The sequence below is a fragment of the Pararge aegeria genome, chromosome 25, assembly GCF_905163445.1.
Source record: "Pararge aegeria chromosome 25, ilParAegt1.1, whole genome shotgun sequence".
Taxonomy (NCBI): Eukaryota; Metazoa; Arthropoda; class Insecta; order Lepidoptera; family Nymphalidae; genus Pararge; species Pararge aegeria.
Window position 1 is genome coordinate 7,064,996 of NC_053204.1, and position 17,636 is coordinate 7,082,631.

The 17,636-nt window shown below is 37.5% G+C and overlaps 1 protein-coding gene across 3 annotated transcripts in view; it reads left to right on the forward strand.

Annotated features, from left to right (window-relative positions):
• LOC120634939 (deubiquitinase DESI2) overlaps positions 1-17,225 on the forward strand; it is a 30,006-nt gene extending 12,781 nt beyond the window's left edge. For 2 of the 3 annotated variants that reach the window (XM_039905834.1, XM_039905836.1), the window contains 7 exons: positions 2,743-2,870; positions 5,506-5,658; positions 8,122-8,211; positions 10,551-10,602; positions 13,563-13,651; positions 14,632-14,723; positions 15,849-17,225. In XM_039905834.1, the coding sequence (XP_039761768.1) occupies positions 2,743-2,870; positions 5,506-5,658; positions 8,122-8,211; positions 10,551-10,602; positions 13,563-13,651; positions 14,632-14,719 (600 nt within the window). In that variant the 3' untranslated portion in view covers positions 14,720-14,723; positions 15,849-17,225. Of the gene's footprint in view, positions 1-2,742; positions 2,871-5,505; positions 5,659-8,121; positions 8,212-10,550; positions 10,603-13,562; positions 13,652-14,617; positions 14,724-15,848 lie in introns of those variants that run through there. The other variant, XM_039905835.1, reaches the window with a different exon arrangement.
• The last annotated feature ends 411 nt before the right edge of the window (positions 17,226-17,636 follow it).

Here is a 17,636-nt window from a genome sequence, read left to right on the forward strand (position 1 = left end):
ATATTTGAAATTTATTCTGTTTCATTGTTTATTACTAATTATTAAGATGCGAGAAAAGGTGTGCTATATTAGATTATTTTACCGGACTGATTACAATGTCGTTTATTGAATTACTGAAGTATTCTGGGCAGAAGGTGATTTCTATTCAAGTTGGCTTAGGTATAGCGTCCGTACATATAAAATTTAGTGAGATGATGGTGATAGCTTAAGATTAGGCTAGGGGTTCTGGTCAGAAGAAACCCACGTATATGCCCCATTTATGAATAAATATATAGTAGGATCAATGCCCTGTGAAGTGTTGCGTTGTTTACCGGCGATGGTTCCTAACTTACCATCAGGTGGGCCACCTGATTGGTCCCTCATTTATTACTTTAAAAAAAATCGGTTTCGGTCTCCACTATGAAGGCCCGCGATAGAATTTTTGAAGCGTACACAAACCAACATATCATTTATATATACAGTCAAACCTGGGTTAGTGAGAACTGGATAAGTGAGAAAACTCTATAATAGTAAGTGAGACTGCTACTTATCTATACCTCTATAAGCGACAGTCGAGCAAACAATATTCGACAAAATTTATAAGTTAGAGAAAAACATTCAAAATACAAAAACAGAAACCCAAACGAAATTGACGGATTTTTTTAAATGTAAATAAGTTCTAAATAAAATAAAATTACATAGTGCATGAATATGTCTTGTTATTGCTACGTACCTCTCTCTATAAGAGAGAAACGCTACCCATGTACCTGCATTAGCGAGAAACTCGGGTTAGTGAGAAACCTCTATAAGCGAGAATGAGATTGTGCTCCCTTGAACTCTCGCTTATCCCGGTTTGACTCTATATAGATTATGAAAATAAGGCTTTTCGCGAATTATAGCAAATTAAGCTTAACTTTTTTATAAAACTTTTTATATTTTCCAAAATGGTGGAGTGGCAACCCTAAACAAAGCATTACAATCTCTGCCCTTGTGACGTACTTCCACAAGTATTATTTAGTGCTTTACTTTTTCCTCCCCCCAAGCCAACGGGAGACATTGTAGATAAAAGTTACGTCAATGATATAATACGTCATGTTACTATCGTAAAAGCTCTCTGGGTTACAATACAGTATTAAGGTCTCTGGATAATGTACCGTAATTACTGTGAAATAAAAAAAAACGGCCAAGTGTGAGTCGGGCTCGCTTAAACCGTTAAAACTATCTATTCATTTAAAAATGATATGTTGGTTTTTGTACGTTTCAAAAACTCAAAAAGTTCTGCACCGATCGAGCTGGAATTTTAGCATGATATATAATCCGCATCAAGGATTGGTTTTATCTAATTTTTGCATCAGTCACATATCCGCGTCCGCGAAACTACAGTTTTTTTTAACGATCCATGTACCAGTGACCGCGCCAACTGCCGAAAGCGAGAAAACACTCGCTGAAATATGTAATGTATTCTTTGTTTTGTTTCTCATTTCTCAACCATTCCATAAAAATGTGCCACAGCGAAGCCTGGCAGGGTAAAACTAGTTATCTATAAAAACAGGAAAAAAAACATGTCTATGGATGGGAAACCCCTAAAATATAAATTTATTGTGTTATCAGGGCACCGGTCTCGTCCCACAATGAGAAGGGGTTAAGGCCGTGGTCCACCACGCTGACCTAGTGCGGGTCGGTGGACTGCACACCTTTGAGAACATTATGTAGGTTTCGTAGCGATGGTTTCCTTCACCGTTGAAGCAAATGATATTTTAATTACTTAAAACGCAGATAATTTAGAAAAGTTGAGGTGCGTGCTGGGATTCGAACTCTGCCTCTCGAAAGGGAAGTCGAGCTCTTTCCCAATGCGCTCACGCGATCATATTATAAATTGTAGTCAACTTTCCAGAGATCAAATAAGTTAACCTACTAATGTAAAAATCTCACTGGGCACTCTGTTATCGAATCCCGTTGTCACGAATTGTCACGATCTTACGTAGTTATGACTAAATTTTGGGATGGCTTGACTTGCAGTGGCGTGCATATAGGGTGTGCACAGGGTATGCAGATGATATAAAATTGAGAAAATCTCCAGTACGAAATATAAAAAAACTTAAGGATAGGCATTCTAAGAGTTATAAAAAGCCTATCCTTAAGTATTTATAACTAGTATTGAAGATTTTCTTCATTTTATATCATCTGCATACCCTGTGCATATCTACCCTGTATGCACGCCACTGCTGACTTGATATGTTGCGACTTTGTTTTTTGTTAATACATTTTATCACCTATTGATATAAATTTTACATAAAATTCATAATTCGTTTAAAGGAAATTGCATACAATTCTACAATAAACTACCACTTGACATCTTGGAGATGTCTCTTAAAAAGTTCAAAGTTAGTATTAAACCTAAGCTTATAGAAAAGTCCTATTATAGTATAAAGGACTACTTAATCGATAAAAAAGCTTGGGTGTGTATTATTGCTGTAACCAGGTTGCCCTTCTAATAATTTTAAATGACATTGTGAGATGGTGATAACAAAAAAAAACACCCGGCTTAGTTTGTTGTGGGCTTCTTAGACCAGGACGCGTTTGGAACACTCGTAGCTTTAGTTTTAAGTTTACGAATGTGGTTATCGCCATCATCTCACTACCGTGTAATTATTATGTATGCATCAAAAGTGCCACCTATGCGCCTACTTGAATAAAGATTTCCAAATCGCGAATCTAGCTGGCGACATAGAAAGATGTAACGTAGTTTATGTCGCGTTGCAGACGTGCGGCATTTGCACGATGTTTCCGTCGTGCATGTCTTTGCTGCCGCGTCGCAACGAGCCGCGACCGGCGCGTCCCGGCCAGGCGCCCGTCGTGCTCAACGTCTACGACATGTACTGGACCAACTGGTGAGTTGTTACGCTATTCGTGCTACTATTAATTTTAATTACCATTTATTTATTTTACATCTAGATGGAACGAGATAATGATCAAAAGCTTTTAACAGTCCACTGACGACTTAAACTTAAGGAGCTTGACCACTAGCGGCCGTATCATATAATTAAATTGCCGGTGTGTTGACGTTTAGCGAATGCAGCCGCACGTTTAGCACAAAATCAGGTTATAAATAAATATACTACGACAATACACACATCGCCATCTAGCCCCAAACTAAGCGTAGCTTGTGTTATGGGTACTAAGATGACTGATGAATATTTATATGAATTACATACATAAATACCTAGAATATACATATAAACACGCAGACACTGAAAAACATTCATGCTCATCACATAAACATTTTCCAGTCGTGGGAATCGAAACGGCCTTGGACTCAGAAAGCAGGGTCGCTGCAAACTGCGCCAATCGGCCGCCGGTTATGCGAGTAATCTAAGAGCACACCAGCGGCGCTCTCAACCGGAATCCGAAAGAGTCGCTGTGACCGAATACGGTTAGAACTGATTGACAGACCACTGGGGGAATAAAGGCCTCTCCCAACTGGAGGATTTGCTCAATCCCCACGCTGGGCAGGCGGGTTGATGATAGCAGTAGATCCGTTTTATTCCCTTAGTCGCCTAGTACGAAACCCGCCGCAAGAAGAGGGGTGGTCTTCTTCTGTTTCTGGGCCTTTTCCGCACGTGGTTGGTCTGGAACCGTCCGTTGTACGTATTGCCTTTGATGCGGCTCCCCGCTGGATCACTCCAGCCAGCCGAGCTCACTCCAGAAGCTTAGCAGGCCGCCCAGGTCGCCGAGTGCTTCATGGAGTGTCGCTTGCTGAGGAGCCAAAGTGTGCTGCGCGTTGTTCTGCACCTCCATGGCATTGGAGCATTACGTGTATCGGTGTTTCTTCCGTCTCCAGTTCTCTATGCAGAGCATGCACTCTGCATAGAGGACTGTCAGTTATACCTAAAATGAAAAGGTGTTTGTTTAGTGGGCAGTGCCCTGTTATTATACCTACAACTGTCCTTAGTTTAAAGAAGAGGGGTGGTGAAAACTGTACTGTGATCTGCCGTCACCACACGGCACCTGGAACCACATGGAACTAGATGGAACTACGTATTTTATGGATAGCTATAAGACAAATTAATGAAATATTAACATTATAAAATACATAGTATTAATATAGTGTCATCGTCATCATCATCAACAGCCCACAAGCGTCCACTGCTGAAGATAGGCCTTTCCAAGATCGAGCCACCGCACACGGTCCTCCGCCTTTCTCATCCAGCCGCTTCCAGGCACCTTTTTAAGGTAATCTGTCCAGCGGGCTGGAGGTCGTCCCACACTGCGCTTACCGATTCGCGGTCTCAACTCCAGAACACGACTGCCCCAACGGCCATCGGTCCTACGACAGACATGACCCGCCCACTGCCACTTAAACTTGCTTATCCTATGAGCTATGTCGGTGACCTTGGTTCTTCTATGGATTACGTCGTTGCGAATTATATCCCGAAGAGATACTCCCAGCATAGATTAATTAATATAGTGTACCATAGTGATACTCTGCGGATATTGAAGTAGGTAAAGGTCATTCAAAATTCTCACAGTACCTCAACAATTCACGGAACAATGCTGTCCACCCGTCATGGAATTGAGCATTGTTGTTCTAGAGCGCATTGAATGACGACAATGAACGCGGTATAGGTGCCATGCTTCGTGCAACAGTGTTACAGGAAGGGAGCACGAATAATTTATTTTTATCGTGGACGAAGGTTATTGTCTTTTTGAGAACTATACAACACAATTGGTTATGAAGAGTGTGTGATGTGAGTGCCGAAATATAAGTTCTCTTGGGCCATAAACAATCGCATTTTTTTACGTTAACTTTGAAGTTGGATTTTTTTCACAGTTTCAAGCGGCTGTTAAATGATATTTGAAGGTTTTAATTTGAACTCGATACGAGATAACGGGTTATACATACAGAGTAGTTTTAGTAGTGGGAGAGCAGAGCTCGTTTGCCACAATTCTTAATTTCCTGGTAAAAACATGCACACTTATGCCTCAGTTTTATGGACACAGTGCGGGCCTTTGCAAGACGTCATCCTGACCTGCCTTGCTCTGTTTATAGGTGTTGGTTTTCCTCTTACCACAAGGTGAGCCATCTGCCTTGTCCATCAATAGCCTAGTAGGTGTCCAAGCCCTTGAGACCGGAACGCAGCATTGCAACAATAAATAAAATATAAATATACTACGACAATACACACATCGCCACCTAGCCCCAAAAAAAGCGTGGCTTGTGGTATGGGTACTAAGATAGCTGTTGAATATTTTTATGAATATAATACATAAATACTTATAATATACATATAAACACCCAGACACTGAAAAACATTCATGTTCATCACACAAACATTTTCCAGTTGTGGGAATCGAACCCACGACATTGGACTCAGAGAGCAGGGTCGCTGCAAACTGCGCCAATCGGCCGTCAGTGCAATCGGTCAACAATGCTTTTTGCATACTTCCCCGGACAAGCTCTGTCTCCAATACCTCTAGTACTAATAGAGTCTCGATGCTTAACAGCAAATGCCCACTTGTCGTCAGGTACACAGCGGGCGCGGGCGTGGGCGTGTTCCACAGTGGGGTGCAGGTGCACAGCTCGGAGTGGGCGTACGGCGGGCACCCGTACGCGTTCACGGGCGTGTTCGAGATCACGCCGAGAGACGAACGCGAACTCGGCGAGCAGTTCCGCTTCAGGTAAATATCGGACACTGCCTCGTTGGTCTAGTGAGCAGCATGCTCATAAACTCTCTTTGTCGTATGTCTAGTATTCATGAGTGAAAGAAAACTATAAGATATTAATTATTCACAATTCTCGCAGGTGAGATTCGACTGTTGGTGGTTGGTGCTACTAATACCATCTACTGCAATCACCAATCCGTCTACCCAGTGTGGTGGTTATTAGCAAACCTACTCGCTGTTCGTTCAGTGTTAAGAAGCATCCTATATTGAGTGTCAGCGGCGCTGTGCGGCGGTTTGTCTGCTAACTATAGTAGCAGACAAATTTACATTCGAAAAGTTACTTTATTTAATCAGCTTCTTTTGTTCTAAATGCAGTAAACAATGTTTTATTTATTTATTACTGGTGTAGTAAACTATACTGGTGTAGTTTATCATTATTTATTATTTATTATTCCTTGTTAGGGCGTGAAGGAATGACGGTATTTAATGCAATAATACGAAAGTACCTGTAAACCACCCTTTAGAATTTAAGGTTTTTCAAGGACGAAAAGCCAATTACTTTTCTTTCTTTCGACTAACTCTTTGCCAAAAATATAAATTGCTTAATGAGGGCGTGAAGTAAACATTAACAAAGAAAAACACATTAAGTATGGAATGTTTAGAGTTACTGTAGGGGCGGGGCTATCGTTGTACGACGATAAAAATATCACTGTATATTTATTTGCCAGAGGTTTTATTCATCAACCAGCGGTTGTCTGGAGGAGATCGCTTCAAGCGATAAGGCCGCCTTTGCGCTTATATATTTATTTACCTTTTGTTTTGTTTAATTTGATTTTTTCTGTATGTACAATAAAGACTTTCTATCTGTCTACCAATCCGCACTGAGCCAGCGTGGTGGACTACGGCCTTAACCCCTTCTCATTGTGGGAGGAGACCCGTGCCATGTAGTGGGACGGTATATGGTTTAAAGTGACGATTATGTGATCTATCTATCTTTCTGCTTGGTACGATTCCCGGGTTTTTTTTTCGATTTTCCTCCACAGAAGTTCTTATGACGCCGATTTCCTTACTCCAGACTGGTAGATAACTAGCCTGGTTGGGTTGTGAGTTCTACGCCTGATCACTTTTTAGTCGTGTCGGATCTAACGTCCCATCGGACTGCGAGAGTCAGGGAATGGAGAGTGCAACAGTGTGTGCAAAGACGAGTGGTCTTTACACACACACTGTTGATCAGTATATCTCCAGCGTAGTCTGACAAGGTTGCTTGGAAGCATCCGGCTCCGCTTTCATCTCTCACAAGATAGAAAAATTTGGAAAATCCAAAAGTGCACGACTCATAATGCTCATTTAATTATCAAATATTGAAAAAAAAAAACATGTCATTCAAAATTAGTTGCCGAAAAAACAGCTGTACTAGGAAGGTACTGCACAAGCGCCCCTGGTGGAATAAATGTACATAATATCTATAGATATCGATATATCACCATCCATGTTAATTTTACATGGATATATATATAGATATACAGTCTTGCAGTTTTCGTTTTTTATTCATTGCAATTAAACTACACTGAATTAATTAATCATTCGCATTCAGTGACCTACAATCGTCGATTAGATTTTTTTTTTTTTAAATTTTACTCAAATAATGGATTTTTTCACAAGTTAGAGTGTTTTCGGGTTTCACACATGACGGACAGGAAAATTTTTTGACCTATTTTGGTGTTTTTTTCCAATTCTATTGCAGTAAATCAATTTTTTAAAAGTATGGAATTAATCTCCATTAAATTATCTCGATAATAGTATGCAAAATATCTTGATTCCGTGAACTAACAAGGCTATAATAATAAAAATAGCCGCCGAAATGAGGCGAAAAAAATTTTTCGATCGTAAAGCACTCTCTGATGCTTCGCATCATGAGTCGTGCAAAATGAATGTTAAAATATAAAATGTAAATTTTTGATGTTGGAAAAGAGCAACTGCTGAGTTCCTTCTCGGTAGAATCTGCCTTCCGAACCGGTGGTAGAGTCACTACACACAGACAGACTTGACGTTCCAAAAGTGCTTATATTATGAATAGTTGGAAATTCCCTCTGCACGGCTAGCATGGGCAGTTGACAATTATCCCCGGGAAGAAAAAAAAGTCATCTTCTCCCACTGCCTTATCAAGTCTCAGAACATAGGCGCACAAGTGGAAATAATCAATACTTATAATAAAACTGTATTTGGACGAATTCTGTATATTCTATTTGCTTTATATTTTTATTTAATTGCCGATTTTTATTTAATTTTTGTCTGTCTGTCACCGCAGAGCATGTGTCTCTTCTAAAAATGTGAAGGGCCGTGGCTTTCCCAGTGAGGCTTTCTACACGCCTTTGAAAACATAAAGATCAGGCATGCAGGTTTCCTCGCGATGTTTTCCGCCACCGCTAAAGCAAGTGATATTTAATTGCTTAAAACAGTAAACCTACATATTTGCAGACAAAGCGTGCACATCGGCTACACAGACTTCAGCGAGGAAGAGGTCAGACGGCTCGTCACAGAATTGGGCAAACAGTTCCGCGGTGACAGGTAAATATAACTCTCCGGCGGAATGGTGTAGCTTTGTAAACGAGAGATTCCTTTTTTTTTTGGCGTTGTGGAATAGCTTCATTGCTACCTCCAATCCTTGTGCAGGACGGAGGTTATGTGGTACTCCCCCCTCTAAAGGGGTATACCCAGATTAAAAACCACCACGGCATGTCCCTCTTGTTGGCTTTGTTGGACGCCCGGGAGGGAACCCGTTGTATACCTCCCGGACGAAAAAAAACGGGAGATTCCTGCGAATCTCGGGTTTGGGGAATTTTATGGACGTATCACTCACATCAAATCTAAATTGCCTTTATTTTGTAACTTCTTAATATTTTGAGATTTTGTTTATTCATTGTTATTAGGTACACAAAACAGGTAATAACTAAAAGTTGATCCAAATATGCATGTGTTAACAAGTTTAGTTCTAAGCTACAAACCAAAGTATGTGTACACAACTTGGAATTAAATTAAACAAAAAGTTAAGATAAAATTAAAGTTGAAACAAAAAAGAAACACTTAAATAATAATATACATATTATTTCCCTTATGTGGAATAAATAGTGCTTAATAATTTGATTTTTAAAAATATTTAATCTTTTGTTAAAAATGACAATATTATGATTACTTGATACTAAATTATTATAAAGGCGGCGCATGCGAACGATGGGATTGTTGGCTTTGTTGGACGCCCGGGAACCCGTTATATACCTCCTGGACGAGAAAAAACGGGAGATTCCGGCGAATCTCGAGTTTGGGAAATTTAATGGACGTATCACTCACATCACATCTAACAGAGCACGGGTCTCCTTCCACAATGAGAAGGCGTTAAGGCAGTAGTCCACCACGCCGGCTCTGTGCGGATTGGTGGACTAAAAGGTCAAAGGACACACCTTTGAGAACATTATGTAGAACTCTCAGGCATGCAGGTTTCCTCACGATGTTTTCCTACACCGTTGGAGCAAGTGATATTTCAATTACTTAAAACGCACAAAACCTAGAAAATTAGTGGCGCGTGATGAGATTCGAACTCGGCCTCCCGCCAATGATCTACCCAATGCGCTATTAACGCTTTTTGTGCTTGTTTTTGTGTTTAATAATAAAAGTGTATTCAAATATCCATCCAGCCGTCCATACAGACTTTCGCATTTTTAATATTAGTAGGACAAGAATCAGCAATTTTTCTGTTAATGATGTGGATAACGAATCTTTGAGATGTCTCTCAATAAGTTCAAAGTTTATATAAAACGTAAGCTTACAGAAAAATCCTATTATAGTATTAAGGGATTACATGTATGATAAAAAAACTTGGGTATGAATTGCTCTTACTTCATAGCTCAACGTTAACTGGACTGTGAGATGGTGATAACAAAAAAAAACCTGGCTAAGTTAGTTGTGGGCTCTTCTTAGGCCAGAGCGCGTTTGGAACCTAGCTTTAGTTTCAAGTTAACGAATGCAGTTATCACCATCACTAACATTACTGTAACATGTTAAATGTATGAACGCTTCATAAGTACTTACCTTTCATAAGGTCGACTTACGCATGTCCGGTGTGGAGTAGTACGTGTAATTCGAATTATACGAAACTACAAGTAGTACAAAATAAAGCATAAAAATCCGCTCTTTAAATTACCTCTTTCCGAAACAATCTTTCGTCCTTACATAATCTTATTAAATTACCTACCTTGAAAGCTGTCATACTGGATAAATACAAAAAGTTATTATTTACTAGCTGTTGCCCGCGATTTCGTCTGCGTTTGATTTTGTTTATGATGTGGCGTTCAATTTAGTTGTAGTTCTAAAAATATTTAAAGTATTCAGTATCGCTAAGCCTTAAATGAGGGGTTTGCTGCTGTCCGCTGATGAGTACTGTCCTCTATCTCCAACCACATTCATCAGATCAACACAAAGTTTGGGCAAAATTAAACACATATTATAACCTCTGTAGTACAAAAATAATTATTCAAATCGGTTATAATTTGTCGGAGTTATGGTGTAAAATCGTCAAACACTTTCATCCCCTCTCCCAAAGGAACCGAGCTTAATGTCGGCATTAAAAGTATCCTATATTACTTCTATCACTTCCAAAAATATGCGTACAAAGTTTCATGAGGATCGTTTAAGTAGTTTTTGCGTGAAAGCGTAACAAACAAACTTACATTGGCATTTATAATATTAGTAGGGATAGGGATTTGTTTAACCTAGGCTAGTAACTAGGATATGAAATGTAATACAATTATTTAATTAGTAAAGATATTTTTGAAACAAACAAACAAACAATAAGGTCTACATGAATAAAACATTTTTGAATTTGAATTCGAATAAACTATTCCTATTTTCAGGTACCACCTTATGAACAACAATTGTAATCACTTCACGTCCGCGTTTTGTCTGGTAAGTGTGTTACTAAACTAAATTATTGTAGTAGTTGAGTTTTTTGTGACAGAGCCCGTTCGTGCGAAGTACTACCACACTGAATATAGCTTTGGAGCGGGGTATGCATAAAGCAGCAAAGACGACTTAAAATGGAAATATCCTAACCAGTGGCGTGCATAGAGGGCACGCACAGATATATAAAATAAAGAGAATCTCCAGTACGCGTTATAAAAAAACAGGATATAGGCATTCTAAGAGTTATATGAAACCTACCCTTAACTACAAGTAGTGCAAAGTAAAGCATTAAAAACCGCTCTTTCCGAACCAATCTTTTGTCCTTGCGTTATCGTATTAAATTACCTACCTCGAAAGCTTTCATACTGGGGCAATACAAAAAGTTATTATTTACTAGCTGTTGCCCGCGACTTAGTCTGCGTTTGATTTTGTTTGCTAAAGTATTCAGTATAGCTAAGCCTTAAATGAGGGGTTTGCTGCTGTCCGCTGAGGAGTTCTGTCCTCTATCTCCAACCGCATTCATCAGATCTACACAAAGTTTGGGCAAGATTGAACACATATTATAACCTCTGTAGTAGTGTTGCCCAAATGCAAGAACAAGACGAGACTTAGCCAGTCTTGGTCTTGGTCTTGCGCCAATACACCTGGTCTTGGTCTTGGTCTTGGTCTTGCGCTCCCAGTCTTGGTCTTGGTCTTGGTCTTGCAGCAAGAGTCTTGCAAGTCTTGCAATTACCTATTAGTCTATTACTATTTATTAAAGTTTACTTTAAATCTTAGAAAAACGTATTAGAATTGGAACATTGTGAGCTTGAATTAACATAGCCATAGTAAAGATCAAGCAGATTAATAAATAACTGAAGATTTGATAAGAAATTCGAAAAATCAACTGACCTATATGTCGTTTTCCATGGAAGTAACTGTTTCTTAATAAACATTTATGATTTATAAGCTTACATTTGCTAAAACATGTAAAAAAACAAATTAATTACAATAACTTGACTGTATTTTAAAGAACAATACTTATCTGTCTAGAAAGAGATTGCACCCTCAACTTATAAGAAATCTTAATAAAAGAGTTTTACGATTTATCATTTATTTGAATAAAAAATAAAATACAACACAAATCAACAGCTTTATCATTAGGTTATGATACTTTATATCAATTCTTTTGACCAAGAATTAATACAAAGTAACCATCTGGCTGACTCATCACTTAACCTATTTCTATGTTTTCTAATTACTAATGATGCTTTAGAAAATAACCTCTCAGCAGGTACTGAAGTTGCAGGTATTGAGAGAAAATCACGGGCCATTTTCGATAAAATCGGATACTCTGTCTCATGCGTCCTCCACCAATCTAAAATCACCAATCTGAAACTTATTTATTCTTTGGAACACCTGTAGGTACTCTTAAAATTCGAAATTATTTTGCATGAATAGTGTCAAATGTTATGATTTCGGCGCGGCGGCAACGATTGTTTTAGATTTCAAAAGAAGCCGCCGGCGCGTGTATCATAACCATGTACTTCCGAAAAGCGGCAAATTTCTTTGAGAAGTAAGTACAAAACCTTTGATGCCGCATTATCAAAGTGCCGATGGTTAAAACATAACTATGCATGCACTCAGTTTGATTTTAATAGATATTTTTTTATTCGCTATGTTTATGGTATTAGTCGTAATGCGCATAGGTCCAGTTTTTCATATTCTTTGATATAGTTTTTTGCGTCTCATAGAATTCCTAAGCGTACCTACCTACCTATACACCGAACTGTTACACCTAACTACTCCGTGAAATAGCGCTAAGTCCTAGCTGCAAGACGCAAGAGTCTTGCAGGCTATGTCTTGTTCTTGCTCAAGTCTTGCACGGTCAGTCTTGGTCTTGGTCTTGCTAAAAAAACCCGGTCTTGTTCTTGGTCTTGGTCTTGCAAAAACGCAAGAACAAGACCAAGACTGCAAGACCAAGACTGAATTTGGGCAACACTACTCTGTAGTACAAAATATAATTCTTTAAATCGGTTATAATTTGTCGGAGTTATGGTAACTCGTACTGAGGATTTTCTTCATTTTATATCATTTGCATACCCTCTATGCACGCCACCGATCCTAACATTATCGGAGTAATATCAAAAAATTAGGGTAGGCAATGCTTTTGTACATGTATGAAGTGCGCGCCACTGCACCATGCTCATTTATGCCTCTAAGCAGCATTGTCGCAATGCTGTATTCCGGTCCGAAGGGCGTGGTTGCTGGTGTCATTATAAGCACATGAATGACACTTTACAAATACGCCTCAGGTTGACGTCACATTCACAACACTTTGCTGAATGTGTTACTTGCATGGCCTTCGAAGTGTTGCTCTGCTTATACGCGATGATTTTCCACTTACCATCTAGTGGGATATCTGCTTGATCCATCAAATAAACAAATAAATATACTACGACAATACACACAGCGCCATCTAGCCCCATAGTAAGCGTACCTTTTGTTGTGGGTACAATGGTAACTGATGAATATTATATGAATAATATACTTCCCTACTAATATTATAAATGATAATGTAAGTTTGTTTGTTACGCTTTCACGCAATAAACAAGCTACGCTTACTTTGGGGCTAGATGGCGATGTGTGTTTTGTCGTAGAATATTTATTTATTTAATTTTTATAACTGTTCGAAATTCTAAGCAAAACTATTTATAGCTTCATTCATGTATTCAGTCTTTATTCGTGATTTGGCAACTACAGTTGAACACTGTAGTTGTCAAATTCCGAATTACCACCAAAGTTTTGTAACTGTCAAAAGTTACTGAATATCACTGAGGAATATCAAGCGATTATCTGACAAGTTAGCCCTCGACTGCAATCTCACCTTGTGGTAAATTGTATATCACAAGCTACGCTTACTTTGGGGCTAGATGGCGATGTGTGTATTGTCGTAGTATATTTATTCATTATTCATTTGACAGGCGTTGTGCGACCGGGACATTCCCGCGTGGGTCAACCGACTCGCGTACGTCAGTTCGTGTGTACCTTTCCTACAGCGCTGCTTGCCAAAGTTAGTACCCATTGTTATTATAAACCTATTAAGGCCCACTACGGGGCACGGAGAATTCTCTCAGTATGAGAAGTATTTAAGGCAGTAGTCCACCACAACGGACAAGTGCGGATTGGTAGACTCCACAAGCCTTTGACATACTTTTTCGAACCCCTAAAAAAGTTGTTATTGCATCATTATTACCGGCCCACGAAGTTTAAGGCCGTAGACCACCAAGCTAGACTTGTGATGCTTCTACATCAAAACATATAATAAAAATGTATAACCTTGATTTTTTTTTGTTTTTTTTTATCCTGATTTTGGTTTGACATCATTCGTTATTTTGAGGTATTTAGACTTTTCTTTTTGATATCTAATTAAAAATGCGTTATTATTTATAACGGATTTTAAACTTGATGGTCGCAATACATAGGTATATTTTACATATTTTTATGGACAATTTGAGGGTATTACGAAGAATTTGTTAAATTGTTATATTGAGATACATTATATTAAGGTTGCACTGTATTTTGGTTATATGAGAATTTCTTCATCGTATAAATCCATAGATGGCGTTGTTTAGTGAGTGTGATATTCAACTGTAATTATCATCATTATCGTCAATATATATCATCTAGTAAATTAATATATTCATCTGGTCATCAAGTAAATGAATACATTAACCTGGTCATCAAGTAAATGAATATATTCAGCTGGACATCCAGTAAATGAATACATTCAAATGTTCATCTAGTAAATGAATATATTGAACTGGTCATCTAGTAAATTAATAAATTCACCTGTCCATGTAGTAAATGAATACATTAAACTGGTCATCTAGTAAATGAATATATTGAACTGGTCATCTTGTAAATGAATAAATTCAAGTGGGCATCAAGTAAATGAATAAATTCAACTGGTCATCTAGTAAATGAATATATTTACCTGGTCATCTAGTAAATGAATAAAAAAATAATAATAAATAAGGCATTACTACGCAGGGAGTGGCTGACCCCGGCTGCGTTGCAGCACTCATTGGCGGCGCACTCGAGATCATCTTCGCCCGCCACGCCCTCTACGCCGCAATAGCACTGTGAGTATAGTAAAACTGTTGTGACAGAGCCCGTCCGCGGAACTACGGCCATGCTAGTTTCTGCCGCCCAGCAGCAATGCTCAGCTGCATCCTGCGGCTGCCAAAATCTTATAAAAAAAATTTGTTCGTTCATTCATACATTCATTCAATCATTCACTCATCCCTTTTAAAACGTACAATGTAAAATATGTCATGTGATGACAATTTTTTGATTCTCTCATATGAACAATAAAACTAATTTAAAGCTAACTATACGTTTATTTCGTGACAATTTTCAGTATTATATATAAAATTCCATTGAGGAATTCAAATAAATAAATATGGCGCCGAAACGCTCGGTTTGGGATCACGTGACTGCAATGACGTCACAAGTCTATAAAAAAATGAAACTTAGTAATCAGCAGTTTCGTGCGGTAAATCTAGTTTTGAGGCCTTATTTATGAGAACAGCGATTTAAAAACTATTTTTGAATATATGTGGAAAATTTTAAAAAATGTTTGAGGACTCCGAGGTTCCCTGTGTAGTCACACGCGATTATAATCTTAAGTCTCTAGTAAAGAAGTTCTTTATAACAATAGCAATATCACAAAGTTTACAGTCTTGTGACGTCATAAGATTGTAAATAATGAGGATACCAATAAATGGCGTTTTTGATCTATACTTTATTTATTAGGTTTGCGAAATGAAATAATATTGAAAAATAATTGTCTTTAAACATAACACTAGCGCAACTGATATTTTGAATGGAGACAAATACCTATTGAATATATCAATAGTAGATTATCACACATTCTGAGCCAATGAACACGCAAACTCACAAAAATACACTCGCACATGCACATTCATACACACACACGCACACGCACACTTTGTGAGAAAACACACTTCTGTATAACATGTCTATACGTTTGTATATCATCATTTATCATGTTTTGTTCGTATCTATATCATACGGAAAAAGTTTCCCACGGGATTTGTTAAAATTGCCAAAATTCCTTAATTGTTCCAGTTCACAAAAGCGGGAACTAAAAATGAGTTAAATCTTCACACCATATCTGTTACATTCTTGTATTGTTATTGGTGGTGAATTTTAATTAAAATAATGCTTTTTTTTTTATTCCACAGACGAAAACCTGCAGTCATGCAGACCAAAAAGAAAACGTGTTGTGCGTATTAATTAGATATAATGTTAGTTGACAGTAACTTTGGCGCGTTGTCGAACATTTAGAATTAATAGTGTTGCCAGGTAGCAAAAAGATTTTAAAGTTGCCAGTGGCAATTCAAAAAAATACAACGAAAATATTTTTTTTTCATGTTGGATTATTTTTTTACCTGGCAACTATACTAAAATCGAGTCAATGCAATGGCAACTCTATTGCAAAGATGGCGGTTTATTATTAAATCTTATTTGTATGTTATAAAGTATGCTCCCTAATGTATAATATGTAAAACACAACTGTTGTGTTATAATGAACCCGATATGCCAATGAGTTCTATTTCAAAAAAAATAACCTCTTTTTTGCCTAGCATCCAGCAAATTCAGCAAAAAATACTTTTATTTAGTTTACAAGTTATAATCTGCTTGCGATACCAAATTATTACACTGCAGATATATTTAATGAGGTCGAATCATTGTTATCATTCACGCATAAAAGCACACTGAGAAAGAGTTTTCCATTTTTATATCATCTGAGATTGAACACTCTGTGAATAATTATTATTTTACTACGATACCCGGTATAGTAATAAAATAAAATAATACATATTTTATTTCCACTTTCGGTTAAGTTTGGTTTTCATACACGCATAAAAGCATTGCAATGCACACTGAGAAAGAGTTTTCCATTTTTATATCATCTGAGATTGAACACTCTGTTTATACTTATTATTTTACTACGATACCCGGTATAGTAATAAAATAATACATATTTTATTTCCACTCTCGGTTAAGTTTGGTACAGTTGCGTGCTTTTCATACACGCATAAAAGCATTGCAATGCACACTGAGAAAGAGTTTTCCATTTTTATATCATCTGAGATTGAACATCCTGTAGAGTCGACATCCATTTTCGATCAAATCCCAGAAAAGTCAAATACGCAGTACACTTTAATAATTTCACATGACTGCTCAAAAAGTGATTTTGAAGTTCCTATAAATACATTTTGCAAATTTTTTAAATCGCTTACACGATTCCGTACATGTCTAAAATAGCGTATAATCATTTTTTAACGAAAACTATTAACACTAACAAACTAATAGTAGGCTGCATGATCTACGATCTTTGCTTGTTTTGAACAAAAAAATAAATTGAACTCAATAAACGAACCATAGAAGTTATTTTTTTAAATCCGGATTCTTTTGGATTTAAGTTTAGGAGTTAATGTCATAAAGCACTTTGTAGGTTAAATTTATACATTATACGTAGTTTTAGGGTTCCGTCCGTTGAAAGTTTTGAACTAGATTTAAAATCGTGCGTTATTAAAAAGGTTTGTAATCGAATACCAACGTATATGCCTTAATAAATGCAATATAATAAAAAAAAATTATGATATAATACTTGGTGCTGGTGTCACGGCATGTTATTAAACGTATATAAATTCACCAGTTTCTTAACTCACCGATATCTCCTGTACATAATTCTCGCGATTATCATTCACTTTTGAGTCACTTATATCGCCTTAGTATCATGACAACAACATGGGATATTTGTCATGATACTACTTGTCAATTTCTTCATTCGCATTTTTTACATTAGCATTTATAACGTCGTATAGTCTTTCTATTTCACGAGGACCTTTTATTCTGAATTGTATTAGTCCAGTATATAAGTATAGTGGACAACAAGCCAAACGGCATTAGTGAGATAGTTGTTACAAGTGTGCTAAGTTCATAATTAAAGGAGGTTTTTTTAT